The sequence below is a fragment of the Rana temporaria genome, chromosome 6 (assembly GCF_905171775.1).
Source record: "Rana temporaria chromosome 6, aRanTem1.1, whole genome shotgun sequence".
NCBI classification, from domain to species: domain Eukaryota; kingdom Metazoa; phylum Chordata; class Amphibia; order Anura; family Ranidae; genus Rana; species Rana temporaria.
In genome coordinates, this window is record NC_053494.1 from 104,048,631 (window position 1) to 104,074,655 (window position 26,025).

Sequence of the window (26,025 nt, forward strand, 5' to 3'; positions counted from 1 at the left end):
GCAATTCTGGCAAACTTTTTAGATATTGCAGTGCATGCTTTGGTAACTGTGTGTTGGCAATGTGCTATACATTATATACTTCATTTTTTGCCTTTTCCAATTTGCATACAAATCTTATTATTCCTAATATGCGTTCTCCATCATTTTTAGTCTAATGTGGACCACTTGACCGACAAAATGAAGACTGATATTCAAAGAGGACTTGTGCTGAGGTATATGTACTATTTTTTTTTTTATTATTTAATTTCATTTCATTTAATTTAGTAGCATAGTCATTGTGAAAGCAGTTTAACCTGTAAGTATGGATGTGGATTGAGGGAGAAAATGGAAGCGCCCAAAAGATGTAGATCAAACTTTGCAAGAATAGTGCCCTAGTGCTGCAAGGCACCTGTCCTAACCTAAGGAGCCACCATGCAGCCTAATTCAGCATTTGTTTTGCAGCTTTTGAAGTCTAACTTTTGAAATATGGTACATTGATTTGTTTAGAGTACTATTGATCACTGTGTCCAAACTCTTGTTTTTATATAACCTTTTTATTTGAGGTTTTCCACAGCTATAACATTTGTTGCTGAATTCCTACTCAATTCAAATATTTTTTCAACTAATTCTCCCAATTACTAAAGTTTAACTTCTTATAATAAATAGACACTTTGAATATTTGTATTCCTTTCATTAACCACTTGCTTACTGGGTACAACGTAGCACGAACGTGCAATTGTCAGTTAAAGCAATGCAGTACCGTATCGCAAAAAATGGCCTTGTCATTAAGGGGGCAAATTTGTGAAGTCATTAAGTGCTTAATATTACTTTGATATCTTTTAATAAACCTAAATAGACTTGGATACAACAATATTGATGCCTTGCATCGTTTTATCCTCATTTTTTTCATCTTTCACATATTGAAAAACATTTATAAAAATCATGTTTCAAAGCAATGTTAAACATTGTAAGAACGTCACTTTGAACTTTGTGCAAGGCAGCCGGATTGGCAGAACCTGAATCCTGATCCAAAGATGACATAGTACACATAAATACTGTCAGGGCTCGACAAATCCCGGTTGCCAAAATTTTTTTTTTTTTTTTTTTTTTTGTGAAGTCCCCAGCTCTTCCTTGTGTGAGCTGGCGCCATCTGGTGGTGGCCGTTGGTATTACAAGTTAAGCAATACAAGTTAAACAGCAATTCTAATGTCATTTTTCACTATTTTCACTGCCATCTTCTTCCCTCTAATTAGAACCCCCAAACATTATATATATTTTTTTATCCTAACACCCTAGAGAATAAAATGGCGATCGTTGCAATACTTTCTGTCACGCCGTATTTGCGCAGCGGTCCTACAAGCGCACTTTTTTGGGAAAAAATTACATTTTTTTTTTTAATTAAAAAATAAGACAACGGTAAAGTTACCCCCATTTTTTGTAATATTATGAAAGATAATGTTACGCCGAGTAAATTCATACCCAACATGTCACGCTTCAAAATTGCGTCCGCTCGTGGAATGCCGACAAACTTTTATCCTTTAAAATGTTCATAGGCGACGTTTAAAAAAAATCTACAGGTTGCATGTTTTGAGTTAGAGGAGGTCTAGGGCTAGAATTATTGCTCTCACTCTACCAATCGCGGCAATACCTCACATGTGTGGTTTGAACACCGTTTACATATGCGGGCACTGCTCACGTATGTGTTCGCTTCTGCTCGCAAGCTCGTCGGGACGGGGTGCGTTTTCTGGCTCCTAACTTTTTTAGCTGGCTCCTAGATTCCAAGCAAATTTGTCAAACCCTGAATACTGTGGTATTAAATCAGTACTTCCATTAAGGGGCGTGTGTTCTCTTGGGTTTACATGTATCACTTTTAACCACTTGCCGACCAGTGAAGTACCAGTACGTTGCTGAATTAGAAAGTAGATATCTCAGTCATTGCTGTAGCGATAGATATGGTAAAATACTGGGCCAGCCCCAAATGTGAGCAGCCAACACAACAATAAGACTAATTGTGAACAAATATATACGGTAAGTAAAAAGTGTAGCGCTGAGAATGTGCAAGGTAAGTCAACCTAGCAGGACCTTTAAAAGAAGCTAAATAATCAAAACAATATGATGTGAAAAATCTCTCACTCATAGTAAAGAGCACAACATATACATATCACACAGTGATTTATATGCAAAGGACCTTATGCGATATAGAGTCACAAGAAAGTCACAAACACTAAAACAAAAAATTGCTAGCAATGGTGATATAATAAGTGACTATTTGAAACCACAGTATCCTAAACAATAAGATAAACTCATGTGTGATCTTAATTCATACATCAAAACATGAATGTGATAACATAAATGTTATGATATTAACGACTATGTTCAGCAACACAAACCCATGTGTGACCATAGATATGTAAAAAAGCAAATGCAGCGCTAATTCCAATTGTGATAGAAACTAATAACGTGATAGTCCATAGAAGTTAAGGCATCAGAGGTAAACGGTGACCTATGTGGAAGATGCACTGTTACTGCAGATGTCTGACAGTCTCCTGGGTAGATGTGATGAACAGCGGATAAATACACCCGGGAGTGCCTTCACCTTCCAGGAATGGGAGAGAGAAAAAGGTACTCTTACCCGAAGTAGTGGACCCAACTCGCCATATGGTGTTGGATCTGTCAGGCATGGAACTGGAGACGGTCAGTTAAGCTCCAAGGACGGAACCATTCAATCCCCTCCTCTGTAAGCCGGTGAGCAATCCAAAACGCCAGTAATTATGGAAATGGCTAATGCTCCAAACAGTGGGCGATTGTGAACATGGCTCTCCAAAATATGTCTCCTCCAGATGATCGTATTGTATTCAAGGTATAAAAAGGAGAGCAAACAGCCTCCACAATAGTGTAAATCCAAATGATGAATAATGGAATTGAAGTAAAAATATATCCAAACGAATATTAAATAAAAACGGTTCTATCACAATTGGAATTAGCGTTGCGTTTTTCTTTTTTACATATCTGGTCACACATGGGTTTGTGTTGCTGAACATGGTCATTAATATCATAATATTTATGTGATCACATTCATGTTTTGATGCATGAATTAAGATCACACACAAGTTTATCTTATTGTTTGATACTGTGGTTTCAATAGTTACTTATATCATCATTGCTAGCAATTTTTTGTTTGTGACTTTCTTGCGACTCTATATTGCATGAGGTCCTTTGCATATAATCACTGTGTGATATGTATAGGTTGTGCTCTTTACTATGAGACAGATTTTTTTTTCACATCATATTGTTTTGATTATTCAGCCTCCTTTAAGGTCCTGCTAGGCTGACTTACCTTGCACATTCTGAGCGCTACACTTTTTACTTACACATTGCTTTAGCGATGACTGAGAGATGATTTTTTTCAGCGAGCAATTCTGAATCTGGTAAAAGTAGTCCAACGGCTTAAAAGCTGCTGTTTTACTTTTACAGGCAAGGTTCCTCCCACTGTGACGTCCGGAAGCAATGAAGATTTCGCCATTTTCAGACTCATGTTTTAGTCGTTGAATTGATCTCTCATACACAAAATCTCATGCTTTGTACCCAAGATAGATTATATTTTATTTACAAAGCATCTTAAATTTGCAAAACTGTTGCATGTTTTCTGAGACATCTGCTGTCTAGAAAGCTTTCTGTTTTACCCTACTTAGCCTTTGCATCACTTTTGTACATGGCAATGAAATTCAAGCTGCAAGGCACACCACTTCAACCTCCTCGTGAGTGTTTATTAAGGCTAGAGAGTTATAATAGTCAGAGACAATGGGTAAAATGTATGTTTGGCTGGTTCAGAGTTTTGCACCAGCTAAAAGAGTGCATCCAAGGGGCTATCACTTATAAAATACCTTAGACTGGAAATTGGAGGCTCGGTTCACATAGATGCGATACAGGAGCAGTGCAAATCCACTGCGAGCCGGTTCACACATCCCCACAAAGGCTCCAGTGCCAATTACACAGGAGCTCTGTGCGTCTTTTGGTCCGTTTCAGGTCTGAATTCAGCCACAAATTCAGGCTGAAATCGGACCTGAACTGGTGAATGTTGACGCACCGGACTCCTGCTCTAAGTCACTGCGTTCTCCAGTGTGAACCCAGCCTTATGCGAACCGAATGTGATTTGCACTGCAGTGCGGGTCGAATCACATCCGAGGTCGCACAGCGCACCTAATGTGAACTGAGCCGGAGTGTCACAATCTAGTTTAGCACACGTGTGTAAAGTCAGTTCTGAAGTGTTAAGGAATGAATTTCCACTTTTAAGATAAAGTGGTGCACCTGGAAACTGAGTGTATTGTAATTGCCTGTAATTCTGAAACATTGGTTCTTGGAGTCGGAAACCAAACAAGTTTGAGACTAGGAGTCCTAACTTCATGATCCGCATATTTGATTCAAATCGGTGATACACAGTATTGAAGCAGGAAAAAGCCAGGAGACTACATTTTTACTGTGGAATGTGGTTATAAATGGCAGCTCCAGGTTTTTATCTCATATTGCAACCCCTTCAAAGGTCCTAAATGATCAGTCAATTACTTGTCAAACAAATATTTTTAGCATTATGGGAAAGATCGCTGTTGGTAGAGATAATTTTTAATGGGAGATGTTGGTTATGTGAATGATCTCACCAATTGTAACCTATGTGTAAAATCTGCAACTTGGTCCATACAACTGTAAGTTTGTTAAATTCTCAGCAGATCAGTCCCTTCTGTAACAGGTTCCCCCAGCTTACACTTTACTATTTATTCTGAGGCTTCTTGCAGCGCGCCTACTGATGGTGCTGATATCTGCAGACTGCAATTTTTTTTTTCTCAGCTCTGAGGCTGCGTGCAGCATGCCTAGGGATGGTGCCGACAATCTGCTGCTTGGAATACTGTTTCCTTCCGCCTCTAGTGTCTACTCTATGCTCTTAAGCTCTGTCAGGATTGGTTGCTTTCTCTGCCCTTTCAGATGAGCCATTAGTCCTTGAGACTTGATTCTGAGACGCTCTAATATTTGATTTAGCTTGACCCTGAGGAGCTACAGTCTGCTGCTGTAACCTCCAAATTAAAGAATTGTTTCAGTTCTTATTGAAGACCTTAGCTATGACCTCTTGTACAGTATGTATTTATTTGTGTTCATCACAAGTAAAAGGATATAAAGAAGTTGGGCAGTAATGAGGCCATCACCATTAAGCCAGCAGATGAATAGGGTGACCATTGTGATGGACACAAACAATTGAGGCAGCTTGTAAATTATATTTTATAATTTAAACTGGATTATGATTTTACCCATAATTTTAATAACATCTCATTAAAATACTACCAACCCTGTATTCAGAGTTTACCCGTACAATTCAAGATAATCCTGATACTGGGAAAGTCTGTATTTTGCAAAAAAAAAAAAAACTCAGGAAATACAGGTAGACCCATCAGAACAAGTATGAATATAAACTCACTGAACAAATATCAGGTCTTGAGGAAAATGTGCTAAAGTCATTCAGAATTATTCAGAAATACTGCTATTTTACAACAGCTTTTCTGAACACGCTCCAGAACATGCAGAAATTGCCACCAAAAGCACTTCAAGTGACTATAGAAGTAGAATGTGATTATCATCCTTTTTAAAAACACAAATACAGTGTTGAGGATGTTGCACAGCTCATTAAATTAATTTTAACACACAACTATTTCACTTTTAATAATGACATTTATCTTCAGTTTACTGGAGATGCTGCTAGTGCCTTGGTGGTTATGACTTCTGCCTTGCAGCACTAGGGTCATCGGTTTAAGTAGAGTTTGCATGAGTTTTCTCCAGATACTCTGGTTTCCTTCCACACTCCTCTGGATCAACTGTGGGTATGGAGTTGGGTGTATGGGATTGTACTGTGTTTTTTATTTTGTTTGTTTATTTTTATTTTTTGTGGTTGTGTCTTTTTTTCAACCTGACTAACTATGTAACTATGTAACTCCAAAGACACGTTGGTAGGTTAATTGGCTACTATCTATTTAAATTGTTGGTGCTCAAATTAAATAAATAACTGTAGTAAATAAGAAAAAACATCAGTACAAACATATGAACTGCAGTGAAACCCCCAAACAGAAAATTTTCCTCTAGGGGCTCTTTCACACGGGCGCCCGTTCAGGTCCGCCTGCCAGTTTTTTAGGCGGACCTGAACAGGCGCTCCGTGCTCCTCTATGGAGCCGCGGATGTCAGCGGTGACATGCCCGCTGACATCCGACCCGCTCCGATCCGCCAAAGTGTGACGGAGGAAAAACCTACTTTTCCATCTGTCTGGCGGATCAGGTGAACACGGACAGTGGGGATCAACGGAGCGATCCCCGCTGAGCAAGCGGAGGTTCACGGGGCGGATCATTACTGATCTGCCCCGTGTGAAAGGGGCCTAAAGTGAACAAAAAAATAACCTTGTACATGCAACCCATCATAATAATCAAAAAGCTTTAACCTACAGTGCCTTGAAAAATTATTTATATCATTTGAATTTTTTCACATTTTGTCATGTTACAACCAAAAATGTATATTTTATTGGGCTTTTATGTGATCGACCAACACAAAGTGGCACATAACTGTCAAGTGGAGGGAAAATGATAAATGTTTTTTTCAATTTTTTTTTTTTTTTTTTTTTTTTTTTTTTACAAATCTAAAAAGTGTGGCGTGCATTTACGTTCGGCCCCCTTAACTCTGAGATGCCTAACTAAAATCTAGTAGAACCAATTGCCTTCAACAGTCGCCTGATTACTAAATAGAGTCCACCTGTGTGTAATTTAATCTCAGTATAAATACAGCTGTTCTGTGAAGCCCTCAGAAGTTTCTTTGAGAACCTTTAGTGAACAAACAGAATCATGAAGGCAGAGGAACACACCAGACAGGTCAGGGATAAAGTTATGGAGAAGTTTAAAGCAGGGTTAGGTTTTTAAAAAATATCCCAAGCTTTGAACAATCCATCATCCAAAAATGGGAAGAGTATGGCACAACTGCAAAGCTACCAAGACATGGCCGTCCATCTAAACTGACAGGCTGGGCAAGGAGAGCATTCATCAGAGAAGCAGCCAAGAGGCCCATGGTAACTCTGGAGGCGCTGAAGAGATCCACAGCTCAGGTGGGAGAATCTGTCCACAGCACAACTTGTAGTCATGCACTCCACAAATCTGGCCTTTATGGAAGAGTGGCAAGAAGAAAGTCATATTTTTAAAAGAAAGCCATAAGTCCCGGTTGCAAGGTTGGCTGCAGGGCTGCCAGCCAGTTGGGGCAGGTGATGTGAAACGAGAAGTTCTAGGCCACTGCCTTACAATGGAGATGCCTCCCACTGGCCGGACGAGGCAAAAAGATAGTTGCCAGCGCAGGGTGGTCTCTCGCACTCCTAGGGGGTTCTCCCTGTTTTTATTTTTTATGGAGACTGATTCTATTATTTGTAATCCCCAGATACAGTGGCGGCTGGTGCTCAAAATTTTTGGTGGGGGGGGGCGCAAACGAAAAAAAAAAAAAACATATGCAGCCTCACTGGGCCCATCAATTGCAGCCTCACTGGGCCCATCAATTGCAGCCTCACTGGGCCCATCAATTGCAGCCTCACTGGGCCCATCAATTGCCACCACTGTGCCATGCCATCAAACGCAGCCTCACTGGGCCCATCAATTGTCACCACTGTGCCATGCCATCAAACGCAGCCACTGTGCCCTTTGCTTGTCGCCACTGTGCCCTTTGCTTGTCGCCACTGTGCCCATTGTCTTCGCTGTGCCCTGTAAACATTTTTGGGGGGGGGGGGGTGGCTGTTAGTGATTTTTTTTGTTTGTTTTGTGTTGCCCACTTATTGTATCCATTTCCTCTGTCACTCAATGGAAGAGAGAAAAATTGAATGTTTGTACTCCACCAAAAACAAGGTTTTTTTTTTTTGTTTTTTTTTTTAAGGAGTCCGGGGAGCGATACAGGTCTCACTCTCATGCATTTAATACTGTTCTTAATACAGCTTTATTACATAATTGAGCTATGTTGGTCAGAGGAGGACCTACCATTTTTATGCCAGTCTAAAAATATTCCCTGACTTCTTGTGCTGGTAAATGGACTTAAAGAAATAGATTTTTACAGTGAATACTAATAACCATGTAACTTGTTGGGGCCATTTAAGGGACTCGGGTATTAGACCCACTGTTGGATACTCAAGCTGTTGTACATTTACTGCTGAAAGTGTTTTTCCAGGTATTATTCTGGGAACATATGTTATGTGGGAATGTTCAGTTATCCTGTATTTCTGCCTCTGTGCCCCTATTAATACTGCTAGAAGTGTTATCTGTAAAGGAAAAGAAGAAAATGTTGTGTCTTTTTGTGTTTGTTTTTAATAAAAAAATATCTGATTTAAAAAATAATAGAAATAACCAATTGTTTGGTGTACTTAATATTATGTATGACCGTCTTCCCTTAGTTTGTTTAGTGAAATATTTGTCTGGTTGGAAAATGCATTCCATCTGTGGCCTGTCTTAGGTTCTACTTAAATGTATAACCTTATCTAAGGGTATCGGACTTCTTTATTGGATCCAAGTAATGCCTAAACACTCTTATTTTCACATTTGTCTTGACACTCCCTGTTTTTATAAACCACACTTGTGTGTTCATCCAATAAAGGGTATTGCATTTCTAGAAAGAATGTACATCTTTAACTTGGGACAGCTGCTTTTTTAGAAGACATTTGCAAGTGTGCGCTATTATGGGCAGACCAAGAGTAGGGATGATAGCAAAGTGGTCACTTGAGAATTTGTTGACATTCCCAGCAAATGTGCCATATGTGTGCACTATTGTGATGAGGGTTTGAGATGTGAAGTCTAGCTATCTAAAAAGTCTTATGTGTTTTTCAATTTTTTGCAGCAGCAAACACAAGGGGTGTGTGTGTGTGTTTTAGATTGTTTGCTTGTTTTATTATCATTTGGAACGGTGGTGCAGCTTGTATTTTGATTTGTATAAGCGGAGCATATAAAAATAGACTTGATGTGTATAGAACTTTTCTGTAAGATTTGCTTGCAGACAACTTTTCAAAGCCTGTGTGTACAGTGCCTTGGTTTTCAATGTTTTTAATAAGGGAAAATTAAACTCAGAACATTTTCAATATAATATACAGTACATTTATCTTAAAAGCCATTAAAAAAAAAAATTACACCCCTTTAAATAAAATACCTTTAAGTTTGGGTAATGTGTTCAAGTTATTTTAAACGCAACAGTGTTGGATAAATAACCCAATTCGCCCCCCCCCCCCCCCCGACTTGTATCATTGCTATCATGCACATTAAACTTGCACTTTTTCTATTAGTTGATATTTATTTGGTATTTCCATTTTATTGTTTTGTTTTGCTCAAGGTATTGAAATAACAATTTTTTCATTATATTTCCATCAATTTGTGTTTCACTCTATTGTAGATACTATTATCATTTTCCAGTCTAATCTGTAAATTTTCCATTTGCCTTGGTGAACAGTTTTTACAGTACTGTCTTATATATTTCTATGCATAAACACAGAGCTTTTTCTCTCAAAAAATAGGTGCAGGAACTCAACCACGACCCCATTCAAATTTCACAAACAGTAAAAGGATCTTAAAGGGGCATTAAATACCAGGATTGCATTACATACAGAGTGTAGAGTTCAGGGGGGTTACACACAGAGTGCAGAGCTGTCACTTGTAAACACAGAAACCAGACTTCTGTGTTTACAAGTGATTGTGGTGAGCAGGCAACAAAGGGTCAGAGCCAGAGGTGGTGGAACTGAGTTCCCCCAAGTTCCCCCTGAAAAAAAGCCCTGCATAAACACAATCCCACTACCACATTTGCATTGAGAGTTAAATTGTATAAGGCATGTGTGGGTTTTTTTTGTGGGTTTTTTTTTCTGTCTTGTCTGTCCATTACATATTTATTTTATATAGACATAAATAAGTAATATTGAACAATTACTGTCTTCATACAGCATATATTATTACAGGGAAGTTTGAAGATACCTTAGGTGACCTTTTTTAAATCTCAGCGTTTTTTTTTTTTTATATATTCTTAAACTAACATAAAAATGACAGCGGAAGGATAAATGTGTATTACAAAAGTAAAACATTGTTTCTTTTTTAGGAATGAAAAATGTCACGACTACTACACCACAGAATTTCTGCATAATCTCTATTCATCCGAAGGAAAGGGTATTTTTGACTGTCGAACCAATGTGCTTGGGCACCTACAGCAGGTATGTTTAAATAAAAAAAGCTGGTGGTTTCAAAGATTTCTTTATGGATGCATGCTACAGAACATTTGATGGCATGTATAATACAGGTAGAAAATGCATGTTTTGGATACATTTTTATGCATGGACACAATTTAATTTGCTGCTTTAGGAAAGTGCAAGCTACAGTAAGAACCCTTTCACACTGAGGCATTTCAGCACTAGAAATGGCACCTGAAAGTTGCCTCATATTCATTCGCATGAGTCCTTTCACACTCGGGCCCACCCAGCATCTTTGGGGCGGGTTTGGAGCGCTGTAAAAAGCACTCCAAAAAACGCCCCTGCCCATTGAAATTAATGGGCAGCGCTTCCGAGGCACCATAAAAGTGCTCTGAAATTGCAGCAAAAACTGGTGTTTTTTTTATTTTGGAAAACTGCCCCACTAGCGCCCCGAAAAGTGCCTTTAAAGTTCCGCAAAAAAGACCGGTGTTTTAGAAGCGCTTCAGTGTACAGGGGTCTTGAAATACTACATTTACTGATCCTTTGAAATGCTACAAATCAGTGTATTTTGTTCACATTGACCACTATGAAATGTTTTCACAGATCAGTTATATTCTATGGGTCACTTCAAATGTATGCACTGCATTTTAAAAAAATGAAGCAAGTTTGTTTTCTGTGCATTTTCATGCACCGTGAAGCCTAATGAAATCTATGGCATTGCCAACCAACTCATATTAATGCATTAAAAAATGCACGGTATTGGATAATGAAAACATGTTTTACCAAGCTGCAATGGATATTAAAAATTCATCAAACAATGGGTGCACGTAGATGTAAACCTGACCTAAAGCATTTACCACTTAATGATATTACTTTTTACAACAAAAATCTGAAATATTTTCTGTATAAAACCTAATAACAGTAATCTTATTCTTGGCTAACACAAATGGCTTTTTTCCTAATTGTCCATTAACAGACATAATTTTAAGTATTCTAGTACATTTAGTTATGTTGCTGCCTTCACTAGAGTACACTAGCAAAATATGTATGGATAAATCACTATAACCCCTCTCTCCTAGCATTTCATGTTATTTTCTAGTGTTCTAGGAGACCTCTCTGTTCTCTGCTCCTAAGACCTTTTTTACTTCAAGCAAGATTCTTCCGTTGCTACAGAGCCACACGGGCTGATTTTACAGCTGTATTATGACTGTAATATGCCAACTGGGCACTGGACTCTGTTAGGCACTCTCCTAAATATTCTTGGTGTAATGTGTGAGTTAGCTGCAGAGTGATTTAAAAAGTCCAGGGTGGAGTCTGGTGGACCTCTATCCTTGAAGACTTCTTGGAGAGGGTAAAGTTTAGCTGGATGAGGCATGTCCCCTGGATCCTGTCAAACCTCCCCTAGAGTGTCCCAATTGTAGGGGCTGTAGGTCTTAATACCAGCACTGAGTAAGTCAGGGCTTTTGCCCTTTACTGTGGGGGGCCTGGTGTGTACTTTTGTGTCCTCAATTATGTTTTGCCCAGCCATACTCTGTGAAGGAGAGGTTACTAAAAAGTGGACTATACGTTAAGCAGTGCAGTCCATTTCTTGTCTTGACAGTGCTCGAACTGTCCCTGTTGAGGACAGTCCCATGTTTAAAGACCTGGTAAATAAAAGGCTAGAACCCTTTCTAATGTCTCAGTCCTCATTGCATATCCCACATTGCAACCTGCTATGGCTAATGGTTCCCTTTTTACCCCAGAAGAAAAAACTCCTTCGGGGAAACTACTGCAGAGGCTAAGAAAGGTTCCTTTTCCTTCTCTCAGGCTTCCAAGACACAGCCTGGAACCTAGTTCCTCCATAAGTCCTAGAACCCCAATTTCCTCCAAGTCCCTCCTCACAATGGGGTAGTGCCCCCGTTTTGTCAGTGGCAGGGAATCTGTTTTTTGCAGTCATTTTGTCCTTGGATACAGCCCAGTTCCAAGTTTTTTTTTTTTTTTTCTCCCCCTTGAACAAACTCAAATTTCTCTGCTCTTGTGTTTTTAAGGCACTGCAGTCCAGGAGCCAACAAACCCTACGCTTTTGCAAGAGAGTCTTGGGCTTAATGGTGGCTCCTTCAAGGCAGTTACAAATGCCCAATTTTACTCCAGAACCTCGCAACTCAACATTTTGACAGTGTTGAACAAGAGGGTGCAGCCTGTGGACCTGCACATGAGCCTGCCCTAGAATCGTGGCTCTTAAGTCCAGCACTGGAGTCGGGAAAATCCTTCCCAATGGTTTTATTGATGGGAGGAAGCTTGTATTCTGGAGCACAGGGTGATTTGTTGTCTCTTCAAACAGTGGACATCATTTGACCAGGTTTAAGTTGAACAATGTCACTGTGGTTAGATTACACCTGTAATTAAGGAGAAAACAGAAGTCTTGCAGCTTGAAAAAAAGCAAATCTGGTTCTGGTTTGAGCAGAGCGCTATGTTTCAGCCCTATCCATTGTTCACATCCCAGGTGTAGAAAACTGGCAGGTGCATTTCCTCAGTCATCAATGTCCAGACTCTGGAGATAAGGGATGAGCTTCGTATTCGAGTCAAACTCATGTTCGACTTGAACATTGTATGTTCGATCGTTGGTCTAATTACGAACGTTTTGGGCCGTTTGCGCCAAATTCGAGTTTCGTTTCACGGTCCATAATTCACTGCAGCATCACAGTGCATTGCTGGCTGATGATTTGCCAAGCATGCACTATGACCCGCATGCTTGGCCAATCACAGCTTGCAAAAAATGGAGATCCATAATTGGGTGGCTTTGGCCAATTATGGCTCAGGGGGTTTAGTACACGCCCCAAACTATAAAAGGCCGCCTGCAGGTCGGCCTTGTGTAGTGTGTTGCAGTGGTTAAAAGAGAGAAGACAGAGAGAGTGTCATTTTTAGTAGGTAGATAGAGCAGGCAGGCTAGTCAGTTAAAGTTACTGGGGCAGATCCACATATCTTCGCGCAATAATCCGCCGGGCGCAGCGTATCTAAGATACACTACGCTGCCGAAACTTTTTTTTCCCGAATCCTCAAAGAATTTGCGCCGTAAGGGCGGCGTAGTGTATCTTTGGCGGCATAATGGCGCGCCATTCAAATCTCTGTGATGGGGGCGTGTTTTATGTAATGATGTAAACAACGTTTTTTTTTAACTGCGCATGCGCCGTCCGTGGGGGTATCCCAGTGCACATGCTCGAAATTAACCCGGAACAAGCCAATGCTCACGACGGTGACGTCATTCTACGCAAATCCGTATTCGCGAACGACTTGCGCAAACAACGTAAAAAATTCTAAATTGGACGCGGGAACGACGGCCATACTTAACATTGAGTACGCCACCATATAGCAGCTTTAACTATATGCCGGAAAAAGCCGAACGCAAACGACGTAAAAAAATGCGCCGGCCGGACGTACATTCGTGGATCGCCGTAACTAGCTAATTTGCATACTCGACGTGGAATTCGACAGAAACACCACCTAAAAATTGCATCTTAGATCCGACGGCGTACTAAGACGTACGCCTGTCGGATCCATCCGAGATGCCGTCGTATCTTGTTTTGTAGATACAAAACAAAGATACGACGCGCAAAATTTGAAATTACGCGGCGTATCAAGAGATACGCCGGCGTAATTCTTTTGTGGATCTGCCCCATAGTGTGTAGAGGATATATGTATGCATCCCAGGTTTTGTATATATATTTATACACTGTATAGTTTAGCTAGATCTGCACTTCCTAATTTACTAGCAGGCAGGTGATTGTGCTAGCTGCAGTATTCTCACATGGTGTACTGCCTGTGTCCTCTGCAGTGTGCACCTAAAGCTACATGGTGTGTACTGCCTGTGTCCTCTGCAGTGTGCACCTAAAGCTACATGGTGTGTGTACTGCCCGTGTCCTAAAGCTACGTGGTGTGTGTACTGTCTGTGTCTGTGCTATTTTTCTCAATGATTTTCATCCATATTGCAGGGACCAGACATTACATTAAAGCCGCAAGCAGTTTTAAATGACTTTTTTCTTATAGTAATCTCATTTTGTGCAGGGACAGTTCTAAACACGTGCCACTTCACAGGCATACTATAGACACCCAGCAGGTACGATATTTAAAGGAATTTTTAATTTTATTTATTTTGTTCACTTTAAGCATCATTAAAATCACTGCTCCAGAAAAAACTACCGTTTTTAAAACTTGTTTTCCATTGATACATGTTCCCTGGGGCAAGACCCGAGTTCTCAAAGACGTTTTACGACAATAACTTTTAATATTAGACTTTAAAATGAGCACTTTTGAATTCGAACGTTCGAGTCCCATAGATGTCAATGGGGTTCTAAATGTTCGTGCGAACAGTCGGTCCGTTCAAAGGTTCTGGTGCGAACCGAACGGGGGGGTGTTCGGCTCATCCCTACTGGAGAATGGTCTCCACCCAGAGATGTTTCAAAAACTGTCAGAGGTAGAAGACGCTGGACATGGACATCCTAGCTTGCAGTTTCAGGGATACTCTAGCCTTCACACTAGATGCTCTGATAGCTCTGTGGGATCAGTTCAGCCTGATCTATGCCTTTCATATTTAAAATGCTTTTCATTGTATTTTTTTTTTTCTTTTTAAGTTAAAGTGGTTGTTTTACCTACAGGTAAGCATAGATTAAGGCTTACCTGTAGGTGTTTGCAATATCTCCTAAACCTACACAGTTTAGGTAGATATTTGCCAAAAAGAATGGAACTGATGCTCGCCGTAAGACAATGGTGCAGGCGCACTGAGAATGCCGGTTTTTGTGAATGGCTTTGACAGCTCCGGCGCATGCGCGGAGTGACGTCTTCGCCGCTCCGGCCAATCACAGCGCCAGAGCGGCGATACCCGGAAGTAACCTTCCGACGGGGGAGACTAGGACGGCTTTGGGGAATTCGATCTAAGGTAACAAATTCATAATGAGCTAGTATGCTTGTCATACTAGCTCATTAGGCCTTTGTCTTGCAGGTTTTTTTTTTTTTTAGGGGGTTTACAACCGCTTTTATTAAAGTTCAACTAAGCTCTTGGCTGTTACTCAGGAGTATCATTAATACATTACTAAGCAAAAAGACAAAAACAAGTTATATGTTGCATGTTGTTTTAAAATTCAACATATCACAATAAGTGCAAATTTGTTTCAGTATAATATGTTGTCCTATTCGTCATTTAACTTCTAAGAAATTGAAACCGAACCACAGAGGTCTCTCATGCACTAGCCTGGAGACGGGCATTATTTTTTAATTCCCAACCTCACTCCTTTTCTGCAGTCATGTGGTTACTTTTCTGGATTTTGACTGGATGTTGGTGATCATAGCATAATTCAGTGCAAGTAATTCACAAAATAAAATGCATGTTGACAAGGGGAGTGTAGAGGAGGGCGGGGAGTCTACTGACATCACAACTCCACCCACCAAGCTACAGACCCACCCACAGAATCTGCAGTTTTTCAGTTCCTTATAACAGACAGAGGGGGAGACATTTGACAGGTAAGGATACATGCAGGATACATCTATATCCTTATAGATCAGCACTATGGCATCAGTTTAGAAAGGATGACAGTGGGTTTACATCCACTTTAAGGCACATGGGTTCCTCCCTTCTGTTCTTATGATCCACTCCTACTATTGCTTGCAGTTGGAGGGCTATACTGGATTGTCCCTTCAGATTTGTTTCCCAATCTCCTGAGGGCAGCCACATAATCGAATGTTACAGAATACTTCCTTTTGTGTTCCCCGGTGTACTTCAGGAAAATATATTTTTGGAAAAAATCAAAAGTCCAATTTTTAATCTTGTATTCTTTTAGGTGTTTAGTTAAATGGCTTGGGACAACTGTAATTTTCTTTTTGCCATGCTTTGATTTATGGATTATAATGATACTGGAAGTAAAAATATTTGTAAGGATGTAATGTTAATAGTGCTGTTTACCTTGTATTGCCTAGGGTGGTTCCCCAACCCCTTTTGATCGCAATTATGGAACAAAACTAGGAGTCAAGGCTGTACTATGGATTTCTGAAAAACTGAGAGAGTCTTATCGCAGGGGTAAGGAGAACTCCAGAATCAAATCAGTCACTATGAATTTTTTTTTTTTTACCAGAAAGTTGCCATGCTTATAACCCCCAGATATTGTGACCCATATTCTTTTTCTATTTCAATAATTATATTTTTTCCAAAGAAAAAGAAATGCAGTAGTAGTACATGTAATAGTGGTGATTAACATGTATAAATACATAAGTGGTCCATATAGTGAACTTGGTATAGAGTGAGGCAGGGAGGGAGAGCAATTCAGACAGCTGGATGGAGACAGATAACGGAAGTGTAAGAAAAGATCCGACCAAAGCGAGGAAAACTCTTGGCAGGAAACTGCTAGGGCCCCTGGGCAATTCCCAGAAGTGCCAATGCGTTGCAACAGCCCTAGGAATGGGCTGGTAATTTACATATTTACTAGCCTTTCCCCCTACTCCAAGTCTTGTCAAGTCCCTTTTCTCTTACCACCTTCCAGGACGGCACCCGAGAGATGATGGCTCCTCCTGCAGGAAACACAATCACATGACAGTTTAAAAGGCCCCGCCCTTCCCCTTGCTCCTCAGTATTGATTGTGTTTCTCCAACACAGCGACACGTTTGTTTTGTTTATGGAAACCTAGAGACCGGGGAGGGTCGAAGGTACCCCTGTGAGACAGGTTTAAGGGAGGCCGGGGAGGGCTGAACTTACCTGTAGACTTCGGTCCAAACTCACAGGTCGCCCTATGGAAGCACCAGTGCTCTGAGCTGCGGGGAGGTGAGCCATCACTGCGTGCTATCGAATCCACCACCATTCGAATCGCCGTTTTCCCGGGTCTCCAGACGTAAAAACGCCGCGCTCCAGGCCTCATTCTGAGACAGGAACTGCATCACAGGAAGTGGGCGGTTCTGGACGGCGTAACCCGGAAGTTCCCAGTGGAGCGAGGAGACAGCGTGGGTGGTGGACGGGTCGGCTTGCGGTGACCAGTACAGGAGTACCGACAGCCAGGACCGAGTCACCCTCCTCATGGAAGAGGACGGAAAGACCGACACGACCGCTGGCAGATCCAGGTCGGGGGGCGGTAAGTACCAATCCCCCTGGAAAGGGAGGGGGGAAGTGGTGAGAGTTCCCAAACTTTTAGGGAACGACCGGAGCAGGATCTGGTCCCTTCTCGTCTACTTCCTCCCCTCCCCAGTACAGCCAGCAGTCTTGGGGAAAGACAATTTAAATGTACATTTCATGTCTTTTCAGAAACCCCCAGCGGACCCCAGGAGGCCTCAGCTCAGTCTCCTTCCGCTACAGGGCATAGTTCCTCTAAAAAATGTGGGAATTGTAGAGAGAAGCTCCCCAAGTCCTACACAAAACCTTTCTGCTACAAATGTATTAATATACTGGCGGGAAAGGAGGCTGCTGCCATGATGAAGAGTTTTCTCTCATCCATGCAAACAGAAATGTTAGCAACAGTCAAAGCCTTTCGAGAGGCAGCCGGGCAGTCGGCACAGACTGAAACAGAGGAACTTACCCCTAAGGAAGGCACTTCCTCTCAGGAGACCCCCTTTTCTAAGGGCCCAAGTGTTTTCTTTACACCCTCACAAAATCCCCCTTTGGGGGAAGCAGATGGTGAAGAGAGTGAGGTAGCCAGTCTACCTAGGTCTAGGCACAGCTCAGGGGAGGTAGATGGAGACTCCATTAGTCAGTCTCAGGAGGACACACGTCCAAGAAAACACCTCTTTGCTGTAGAAGATCTAGAGAGTCTCCTCCAGGCTATCTACGCCACAGAGGAAATTCCTGAGACCCCTAAACCTACCTCAGCACAGGATAAAGTTTATAGGGGCCTGAGTGACGCTCAATCTAAAGTATTCCCCCTGCACAAATCCCTCAAGGAGTTAGTCCTTCAGGAGTGGAGAGACCCTGAAAGGAGAATAATCAAACAAAAAACCTGGAAAAGAAGGTTCCCCTTCTCCCAGGAAGATGAGGAAGTCTTTTTTAAGCTTCCTAGACTTGATGCGGCTTTGTCACAAGTCACTAAATTGTCTGATCTCTCCTTTGAGGATACAGGTAACATCAAGGATGTGATGGACCGTCGAGCAGAGTCTCTCCTTAGGAAAGCCTGGGAGGCCAATGCGGCAGCACTAAGCCCAGCCTTAGCAGCAGCATGTGTAGCTAGGAATACAGATGTTTGGGTAGAGACACTCACCGACCACCTCGCCCAGAATTCGGAGGCGGAGGAGGTAGTTGAGTCACTTACAGTAGTAAGGAAGGCGATTGCTTACCTAGCAGATGCAGCTACGGAATCTGCAAGGGCAGCAGCCAAGACAGCAGCCCTCATTAACTCTACTAGGAGGGCAGTTTGGATCAAGGCCTGGGAAGGAGATGCTACATCCAAGGGAAAACTCTGTGGCATCCCCTTTCAAGGTTCCCTGTTGTTTGGGAAAGACCTGGATGATGTCCTGGCTAGGTCATCAGAAAAAGGTAAAAAATTCCCAGTTAAACCCAAAAAAGAAGGTTTCAAGAAAACTTTTCGAGGCCCCCAGGGGCAGGGTAGACAAAAAGCCAAAAAGGAACCTTTCAGGCGTTGGAACTTTGGCAAAGGGAACAGGAAGAACAACCTCCTTTTCCCTCCTCCAAAACCCAGCGACAAACCGTCCAAGTGACGACGTAGTCAGAGTGGGGGGTCGACTATCTCAATTCCTTCCCCTATGGGAAAAAATTTCGAACAGTCATTACATCTGCCAAATAATTCAAAAAGGCTATCGCCTAGAATTTCTGGCTACACCCCCCACCATGATCACCATTACTCACCTTCCCAGGGATACCCTGAAAAGGTCTGCCCTCTTGGAGGGCATACAGGACTTAGCCAAACAACTAGTGGTAGTACCAGTACCAAAAGCTCAGCAGTACCAGGGATTTTATTCCCATATTTTCGTAGTACGGAAACCCTCCGGGAAATACCGTCTAATAGTAAACTTGAGAAACCTGAACAAGTTTCTAGAATACAAAAAGTTTGCTATGGAAAGTATTTATTCGGTAAGAAAGAACCTCATGAAGGAGGCCTTCTTGGTGACCCTAGATCTCAGAGATGCCTATCTCCACGTGCCAATCCACGTGGATCACCAGGTATATCTGAGGTTTGCGGTCGTGGTGGAAGGAGAAACCTTCCACTGGCAGTTCAGAGCACTACCATTCGGGCTAACCTCCAGCCCAAGGATTTTTACAAAAGTCCTAGCAGAAGCGGTGGCATACCTGCACCTTCAGGGCATATCCCTTATACCTTATTTAGACGACTTACTGATTTCAGGAAAATCAGCCGCCCAAGTCACGCTGGATGCCAACAAAGCAATGGCACTCCTAGAGAGCCTAGGGTGGATAATCAACATAGAAAAATCCTCCCTCAACCCAGAACAGGTCAAGACCTTCCTGGGATACGTAGTGGATACCAGGCAGCAGAGACTCTTCTTACCAGAAGAAAAAGTTTTAAAACTAGCTTCAGCAGTCGGGAACCTTATCAAGAACCCCAAACTCTCCAGACGAAATGTTCTGAGAGTTCTAGGCCTGATGTCAGCAAGCATCCCAGCGGTGGTTTGGGCTCAGCTTCATGCAAGGGCATTACACTTCTTCTTCCTGTCCTCATGGGACAAAAGGAAAGAGTCCTTAGATCAGGATATACTACTCACCCCCCAGGTTCTGTCCTCCCTGGAGTGGTGGACATCTCCCCAAAACCTGAGGGGAGGGCGACCGTGGGCTCAGTGGAACCCAGCGAAGGTTACCACGGATGCCAGTCCCTGGGGGTGGGGCGCCCACCTGGAAGGGAAAAAAGCGCAGGGACAATGGGACAGCTCACTAGCTCGCAGGTCATCCAATTACAAAGAACTCAGAGCAGTGGGGGAAGCCTTAATAGCCTTCCAGGAAGACATCAGAGGCAGAGAAGTCCAAGTAAGCTCAGACAACTCTACAGTAGTAGCGTACCTAGGTCACCAGGGAGGGACCAGGTCCAGTCCCCTACTAGAACTTTCCAGGAAAATACTAACCTGGGCAGAAGAAAGAGTACTCTCTATCTCAGCCATATACATAAAGGGGACGAGCAATATAGAAGCAGACTTCCTCAGCCGTCACAAGTTGAGGGAGGAGGAATGGGAACTGAACCCAGAGGTGTTTCAACACCTAGTCCAGTATTTCGGGGAACCGGAAATAGACTTGTTTGCCAACAGACTAAACAGGAAGGTAGAAAGGTATTTCTCGATTTCCTGGGAACTACAGTCGGAAGGTCTGGATGCGCTATCCCAGACCTGGCGCTTCGGGCTGGCCTATGCCTTCCCGCCGGTAGCGCTCATTCCGCGAGTTCTTCAGAAACTCAGCAGGTCTCCAGGCCAGATTCTTCTGATAGCACCATGGTGGCCAAAAAGAACTTGGTTCGCAAACCTAAGAGCCATGGCAATGGTGGAGCCTCTGAAGCTCCCGTACAGGGCAGATCTCCTCAGGCAGGGCCCAGTACTCCATCCAAAGCCGGAATTCTTCCAGCTAGCAGCCTGGTTAGTGAGCGCCAGATTCTAGAACGCAAAGGCTGCTCAGAGAGGGTCATAGATACCCTTCTCATGAGCAGAAAACCAGTAACTCAAAAAATTTACCAAAAGGTATGGAAGACCTTCTGTTCCTGGCGTAAGGAAAGACAGGTAGCTTCAACTTCTATCCCGGTTATCCTGGACTTCCTCCAGGATGGGGTAGATTTAGGATTAAAAGTTAGTACCCTTCGGGTCCAAATAACGGCTCTTTCAGTCTATCTGGATAAAAGATTGGCGAAAGAGGACCTTATAAAACGTTTCTTGTTAGCTAGAGAAAGAATTTCTCCAGTCCAAAAATATAATTGTCCGCCTTGGGACTTAACTAGGGTGTTAGAGGCGTTATCTATACACCCATTCGAACCTCTGGAAGAGGTTCCCCTTAAGTTTCTAACCTTAAAGTTGACTTTTTTGTTAGCCATTACTTCGGCCAGGAGGGTAGGGGATTTGCAGGCGCTATCCATGAAAGAACCCTTCCTGAGGGTACAGCCAGATAGGATCACCCTCAGAGCAGACCCCCTGTACCTGCCGAAGGTGGCATCCCTATTTCATAGGACGCAAGACATACTATTGCCGTCCTTTTGTTCTGAACCAAAGAACGAAAAAGAAAAGAAATTTCATTTGTTAGACGTGAGAAGGTGTCTTCTCATTTATCTAGAGAGAACTAAAAGTTTTAGAAGATCTAACCACCTGCTAGTTCTACACGCTGGGCCCAGGAAGGGACTGCAGGCATCAAAAGCCTCAGTCTCAAGATGGATTAGAGAAGCAATATCCAAAGCCTATGTATGTACTGGAGCAACAGCTCCCAAAAAAATCAAGGCTCACTCTACCAGAGCCATAGCAACTTCCTGGGCTGAGAAAGCAGGGGCCTCCTGGGAACAAATCCGCAGTGCGGCCACCTGGTCCAGCCATCATACATTCCTGAAGCACTACCGTGTGGAAATGTTGTCACAGCAAGACTTAGCCTTTGGTCGAAAGGTACTACAAGCTGTGGTCCCACCCTGAAGGTAGGCCTGTGTTTATTACTCTATTATCCTCTCGGGTGCCGTCCTGGAAGGTGGTAAGAGAAAACCAACGTTAGACCTACCGGTAACGGTATTTCTATGAACCTTCCAGGACGGCAGGCCTACTTCCCACCCTATGTGGAGGGGAAAAAAGGTAAGTACCTATAAGGACTACGTCCCTTGTGAACCAGTTCAGGATTACTCTATTGCATACTGAGGAGCAAGGGGAAGGGCGGGGCCTTTTAAACTGTCATGTGATTGTGTTTCCTGCAGGAGGAGCCATCATCTCTCGGGTGCCGTCCTGGAAGGTTCATAGAAATACCGTTACCGGTAGGTCTAACGTTGGTTTTTTCCCCCCTACATGATTTTACAAGGACTTTGACTAGGGCTTATTTTCAGGCTAGGGCTGATATTGCAGCCATCCTTGAAATTGAGACCGGTCTTTGATTTTGCTATGAGTTGCCTCTCATATGTCTGTTTTCTTCAGTAATCTTTATTTAACCACTGCCCTGGAAGGATTTACCCACTTCCTGACAGGCCATGTTATGCCATACGGCACTGCATTGCTCCTCTTCCTGCAGACAATGTACCCAAACAAAATTGATGTCTGTTTTTTTTTTTTTTTTTTTCCACAAATAGACCTTTCTTTTGGTGGTATTTGATCACCTCTGCGATTTTTTTATTTTTTGTGCTATAAACAGAAACAAGATAAAATTTAGAAAAATCAAACACATTTTTTTTTTACTTTCTGCAATAAAACATAAAAAAAAAAAATGAAAATAACAAATGTATTCATCAGTTCAGGCCAGTATGTATTCTGCTACATATTTTTGGTAAAAAAAATCCCAATAAGCGTATGTTGATTGTTTTGCGCAAAAGTCATTGCGTCTACAAAATAGGGGATAGATTTATGGCGCTTTTTCTTTTTTTTTAACTAGTAATGGCGGCGCTATGTGCTTTTTAGCAGGGCAGACAGATCGGACACCTAACTGACGTTTAAAACATTTTTTGGGAACCAGTGACATTACAGTAATCGGTGCTAAAATATACACGGTTATTGTACTAATGACACTGACAGGGAAGGGTTTAACAGGCAATCAAGGGGCTAACTGTGTCCCCTCACTGTGTGTTCTAACTGTATGGGGGAAGGGCTCACTGGTAACACACAGATCCATCGTCCTGCATAGCAGAAAGACTGGATCTGTGTGATGTCCCCTGTCAGAACGAAGATGTGCCTTGGGTGTCTGCCTGTGTAAACGTTCTGTCATTGTGGGGAATGATTGCGGGTGGACTCTGGCCGCTGGACCTGCTGATTGGCTCCCCTGCTGGCCAATGGGAGCGTGCACGTGCGCCTGCCCACAAAAGCAAGTTCCCGAGCAGACGTACACCTACAGCGATTTGTGGGATCGTGCCACCTTGCCACAGTATAATGAAGGCGGCTGGTCGGCAAGTGGTTAAGTAACAGGTTAGGTCAACAGTCACAATACAAAATTGCAATTACAAAAGTTGGTACAGATTTAGCATTATGAAGTTTAAATTCGTGCATGGTAAAAGTAATTTTTTTTCCAGCCTAACAGGAGGTCATATGTCACCAACAATTGGCCATCCAAACTACTTACTTTTCAATGCTTCGAACATGCCTCACCTTTGTCTGCTACCTCTCAGCTCATCCCATTTCCCCCAACTCTCCACATTCTCCCAAACATTGATAAAATGAAGCATGAATCGCACCTTGTTTACTTGATCTTTTCAGCTTCACTTTTATTCACAACACATGTCCTTGATAGCTAAGAGTAGAAATTCACACTTCCATGTTGTGCCAAGGCATGCCCAGATTCTCTGCAGCTGTCTTTTATAATAAGTTTGTAAAACTGTCAGCCACAACACATCTCCCTATCTTCCTCCCTATTTTAATTTATTTGATCTTTTCAAGGGCGAGTATTTGCTAATTCCCCGGATTCTGCTTGTGTAATTGGTCTCAAGAAGAAAGTTGTAGCCTTCACATCTGTATGCGAACTAAAAAAAGTTACAGACTTTGAGTAAGTATATATCGATTTAAAATATTTCTCCTTCTCTTTTCACCAATACCTAGTGTGATTTAATATATAAAACAGTATATCATTTTCACCATTAGGACAATGACCAAGCAGAGCAAAAATTGTAATTGGAAAAGTTTAAAGAAATATTTTTAGGATATATTTAGGAAATATTAGGACTTTTTAATGAGGTCCCCAAACCTACATTTCTTGTTTTGCTACTATTATTGTCAGTTAATCTTTTTAAAACTAAACTACTGGCAGACATAAATACATGATTTATTGCAGTTGTGCAATTATAAGGGAAGTCATTAATTGCACTTTTGAATGTAACCATCATAAGTGCCTGAATTTTTTTGAAATCACCTCCTCTAATCACTCATAGTGGGGCTGAGCATGGCAGTGCTGAAGCATACAGTTGTTTTCAATCTCTTGTAATCTGTAGCCTTTACTGATGATCCTTAAAACCAATAATTTGGAGGGATATTTACTTCTTTCTATATGAAATAAATTGAAAGCTTGTGTCTATATAGGTTTAACAAAAAAAAATATTAGAACACAATCGTGTAAAGTTTCTGTTTTTAATTAATCAACGTGTACAGGGTAACGTTCACTTTATTTTTATCTTCCAGACACAGAATGCCAAAGGAACAGTGGTGGCTGAAGTTGCGCTTGCTGCTGAAGATGCTGGCCAACTACCAAATAAGCTTAACAGAATATGTTTCAGGAAAGATTGAGCATGTTACACGGAGGACTCTAAGCATAGAAAAGGGCTTTTAATGCACCAGGGATTTGGTTTTCTGTTCACCTAAGCAAATATAGACATTTTAAAAATTCATCGTAAAATAACACAAGTGTTTCTAAAACATTGAACTACTATAATTAAATGATTAAGACAGTGTGCAGTGTTCTATATAGTTCATCCATACACATAACAAATTGTTTCCTTAGCAGACAATGGAAGCCTTTTAGCTAAGAGTTTCTTCAGATCTCTGTAAACTTGTGCAAATATTTCGTGAAATGGATCAACCATTTGACCAATAAACACATTTTATATTGAAAAAACTACAATTTGAGGTTGGATATTTTTAGTTTAGGAAGGTATTGATTGATTTTACTGGAAATAAAAGGAATAGCTATAAATTGATGCACATTAGTGCAGTGTGAGGAATCGTTAGCCATGTTGGGTAGTTAAAGATAACCCCTCACCATAATGCCATATTAATTTGTCCCATCTTTTTTATAACATATTTCAGTCTACAATACTTGTGTTTAAACCACATAAGGACATTTTACAATTGAAGAAAACTATTTTTGGCTGTATAGAGAGAACACAACATTTTTTAGTTGTGCGCTGCTTTTGCTTTGGTCCCAGTAAGAGTATTGAAACCTGCCATTTAACATGATCTCTGATGTTTTTTATATCGGCTTATAAAGTAGGAAAGAAGGTCGTTTTACTGTGCTATACCACGAAAATTAAAGATGTATAGTATAAGACAATGTTTCTCAACGTTTTTTCAGTCCAGGCACCCTTTAAAAATGTTCACACTCTTGGGACACCCCATTCTGAAAAAAGCTAAACCAATAAGTTTACATAACGCAACAGCATCCACACACATAGGACACCCAACATTAGAGGTGATTTATTCTTCCAAAGCAAATACATCTTTGCACACTGGTACTGACTAAGATTCCAATGTTTCTCTTCTCCCCCAGTTTCTCTTGCTTACTTAGCTAATGTGACACCAATACTGATGGAGGGAGGTACAGAAGGGGCAAACAAAGATGCTTTGTAGGCGCCTGATGGCGTCATTAGTTGTTAGGATGTCAGCGGCTAGAAGGTTGTAATGTTACACAATGAAAACCTGTGGCTTTGTGTAAATGCAGGCTTGATCCACCCACTGCCTTGTGGGTAATTTCTTTGTAATTTTGCCAAGGCACCCCTGAGGAAACCTAAAGGCAGCCCTGGTTGATGGGGGGGGGGGGGGGGGCTGGTATAATAAATACTTGGGTTAAGACTATCTGAGAGACACTTCCATTGGGTTGCCCAAGGCATCAATGCACTTCATGGGTTCTAGAAATGCAATCCTGCATGCTAAGGCATCATAGGCATACAGACATAGAGTGCGGATTGGGTGTTGGCAAGTCCCTTTAACAGGCTGCACTATAAACAGGCCCATGACTGTCTGTTTTAATCTGCTTTACGCTGCACCACAAACGTGCTTATCCT

The 26,025-nt window shown here is 41.8% G+C and overlaps 1 protein-coding gene across 1 annotated transcript in view; it reads left to right on the forward strand.

Moving 5' to 3' along the window:
• Positions 1–25,785, forward strand: part of PFKL (phosphofructokinase, liver type) — a 158,808-nt gene extending 133,023 nt beyond the window's left edge. Inside the window, exons 18-22 of the mRNA XM_040357096.1 lie at positions 151–212; positions 10,105–10,216; positions 16,139–16,238; positions 23,693–23,798; positions 24,428–25,785. Coding sequence (XP_040213030.1) covers positions 151–212; positions 10,105–10,216; positions 16,139–16,238; positions 23,693–23,798; positions 24,428–24,575 — 528 coding nt within the window. The 3' untranslated portion in view covers positions 24,576–25,785. The remainder of the gene's footprint in view (positions 1–150; positions 213–10,104; positions 10,217–16,138; positions 16,239–23,692; positions 23,799–24,427) is intronic.
• Positions 25,786–26,025: the final 240 nt, after the last annotated feature.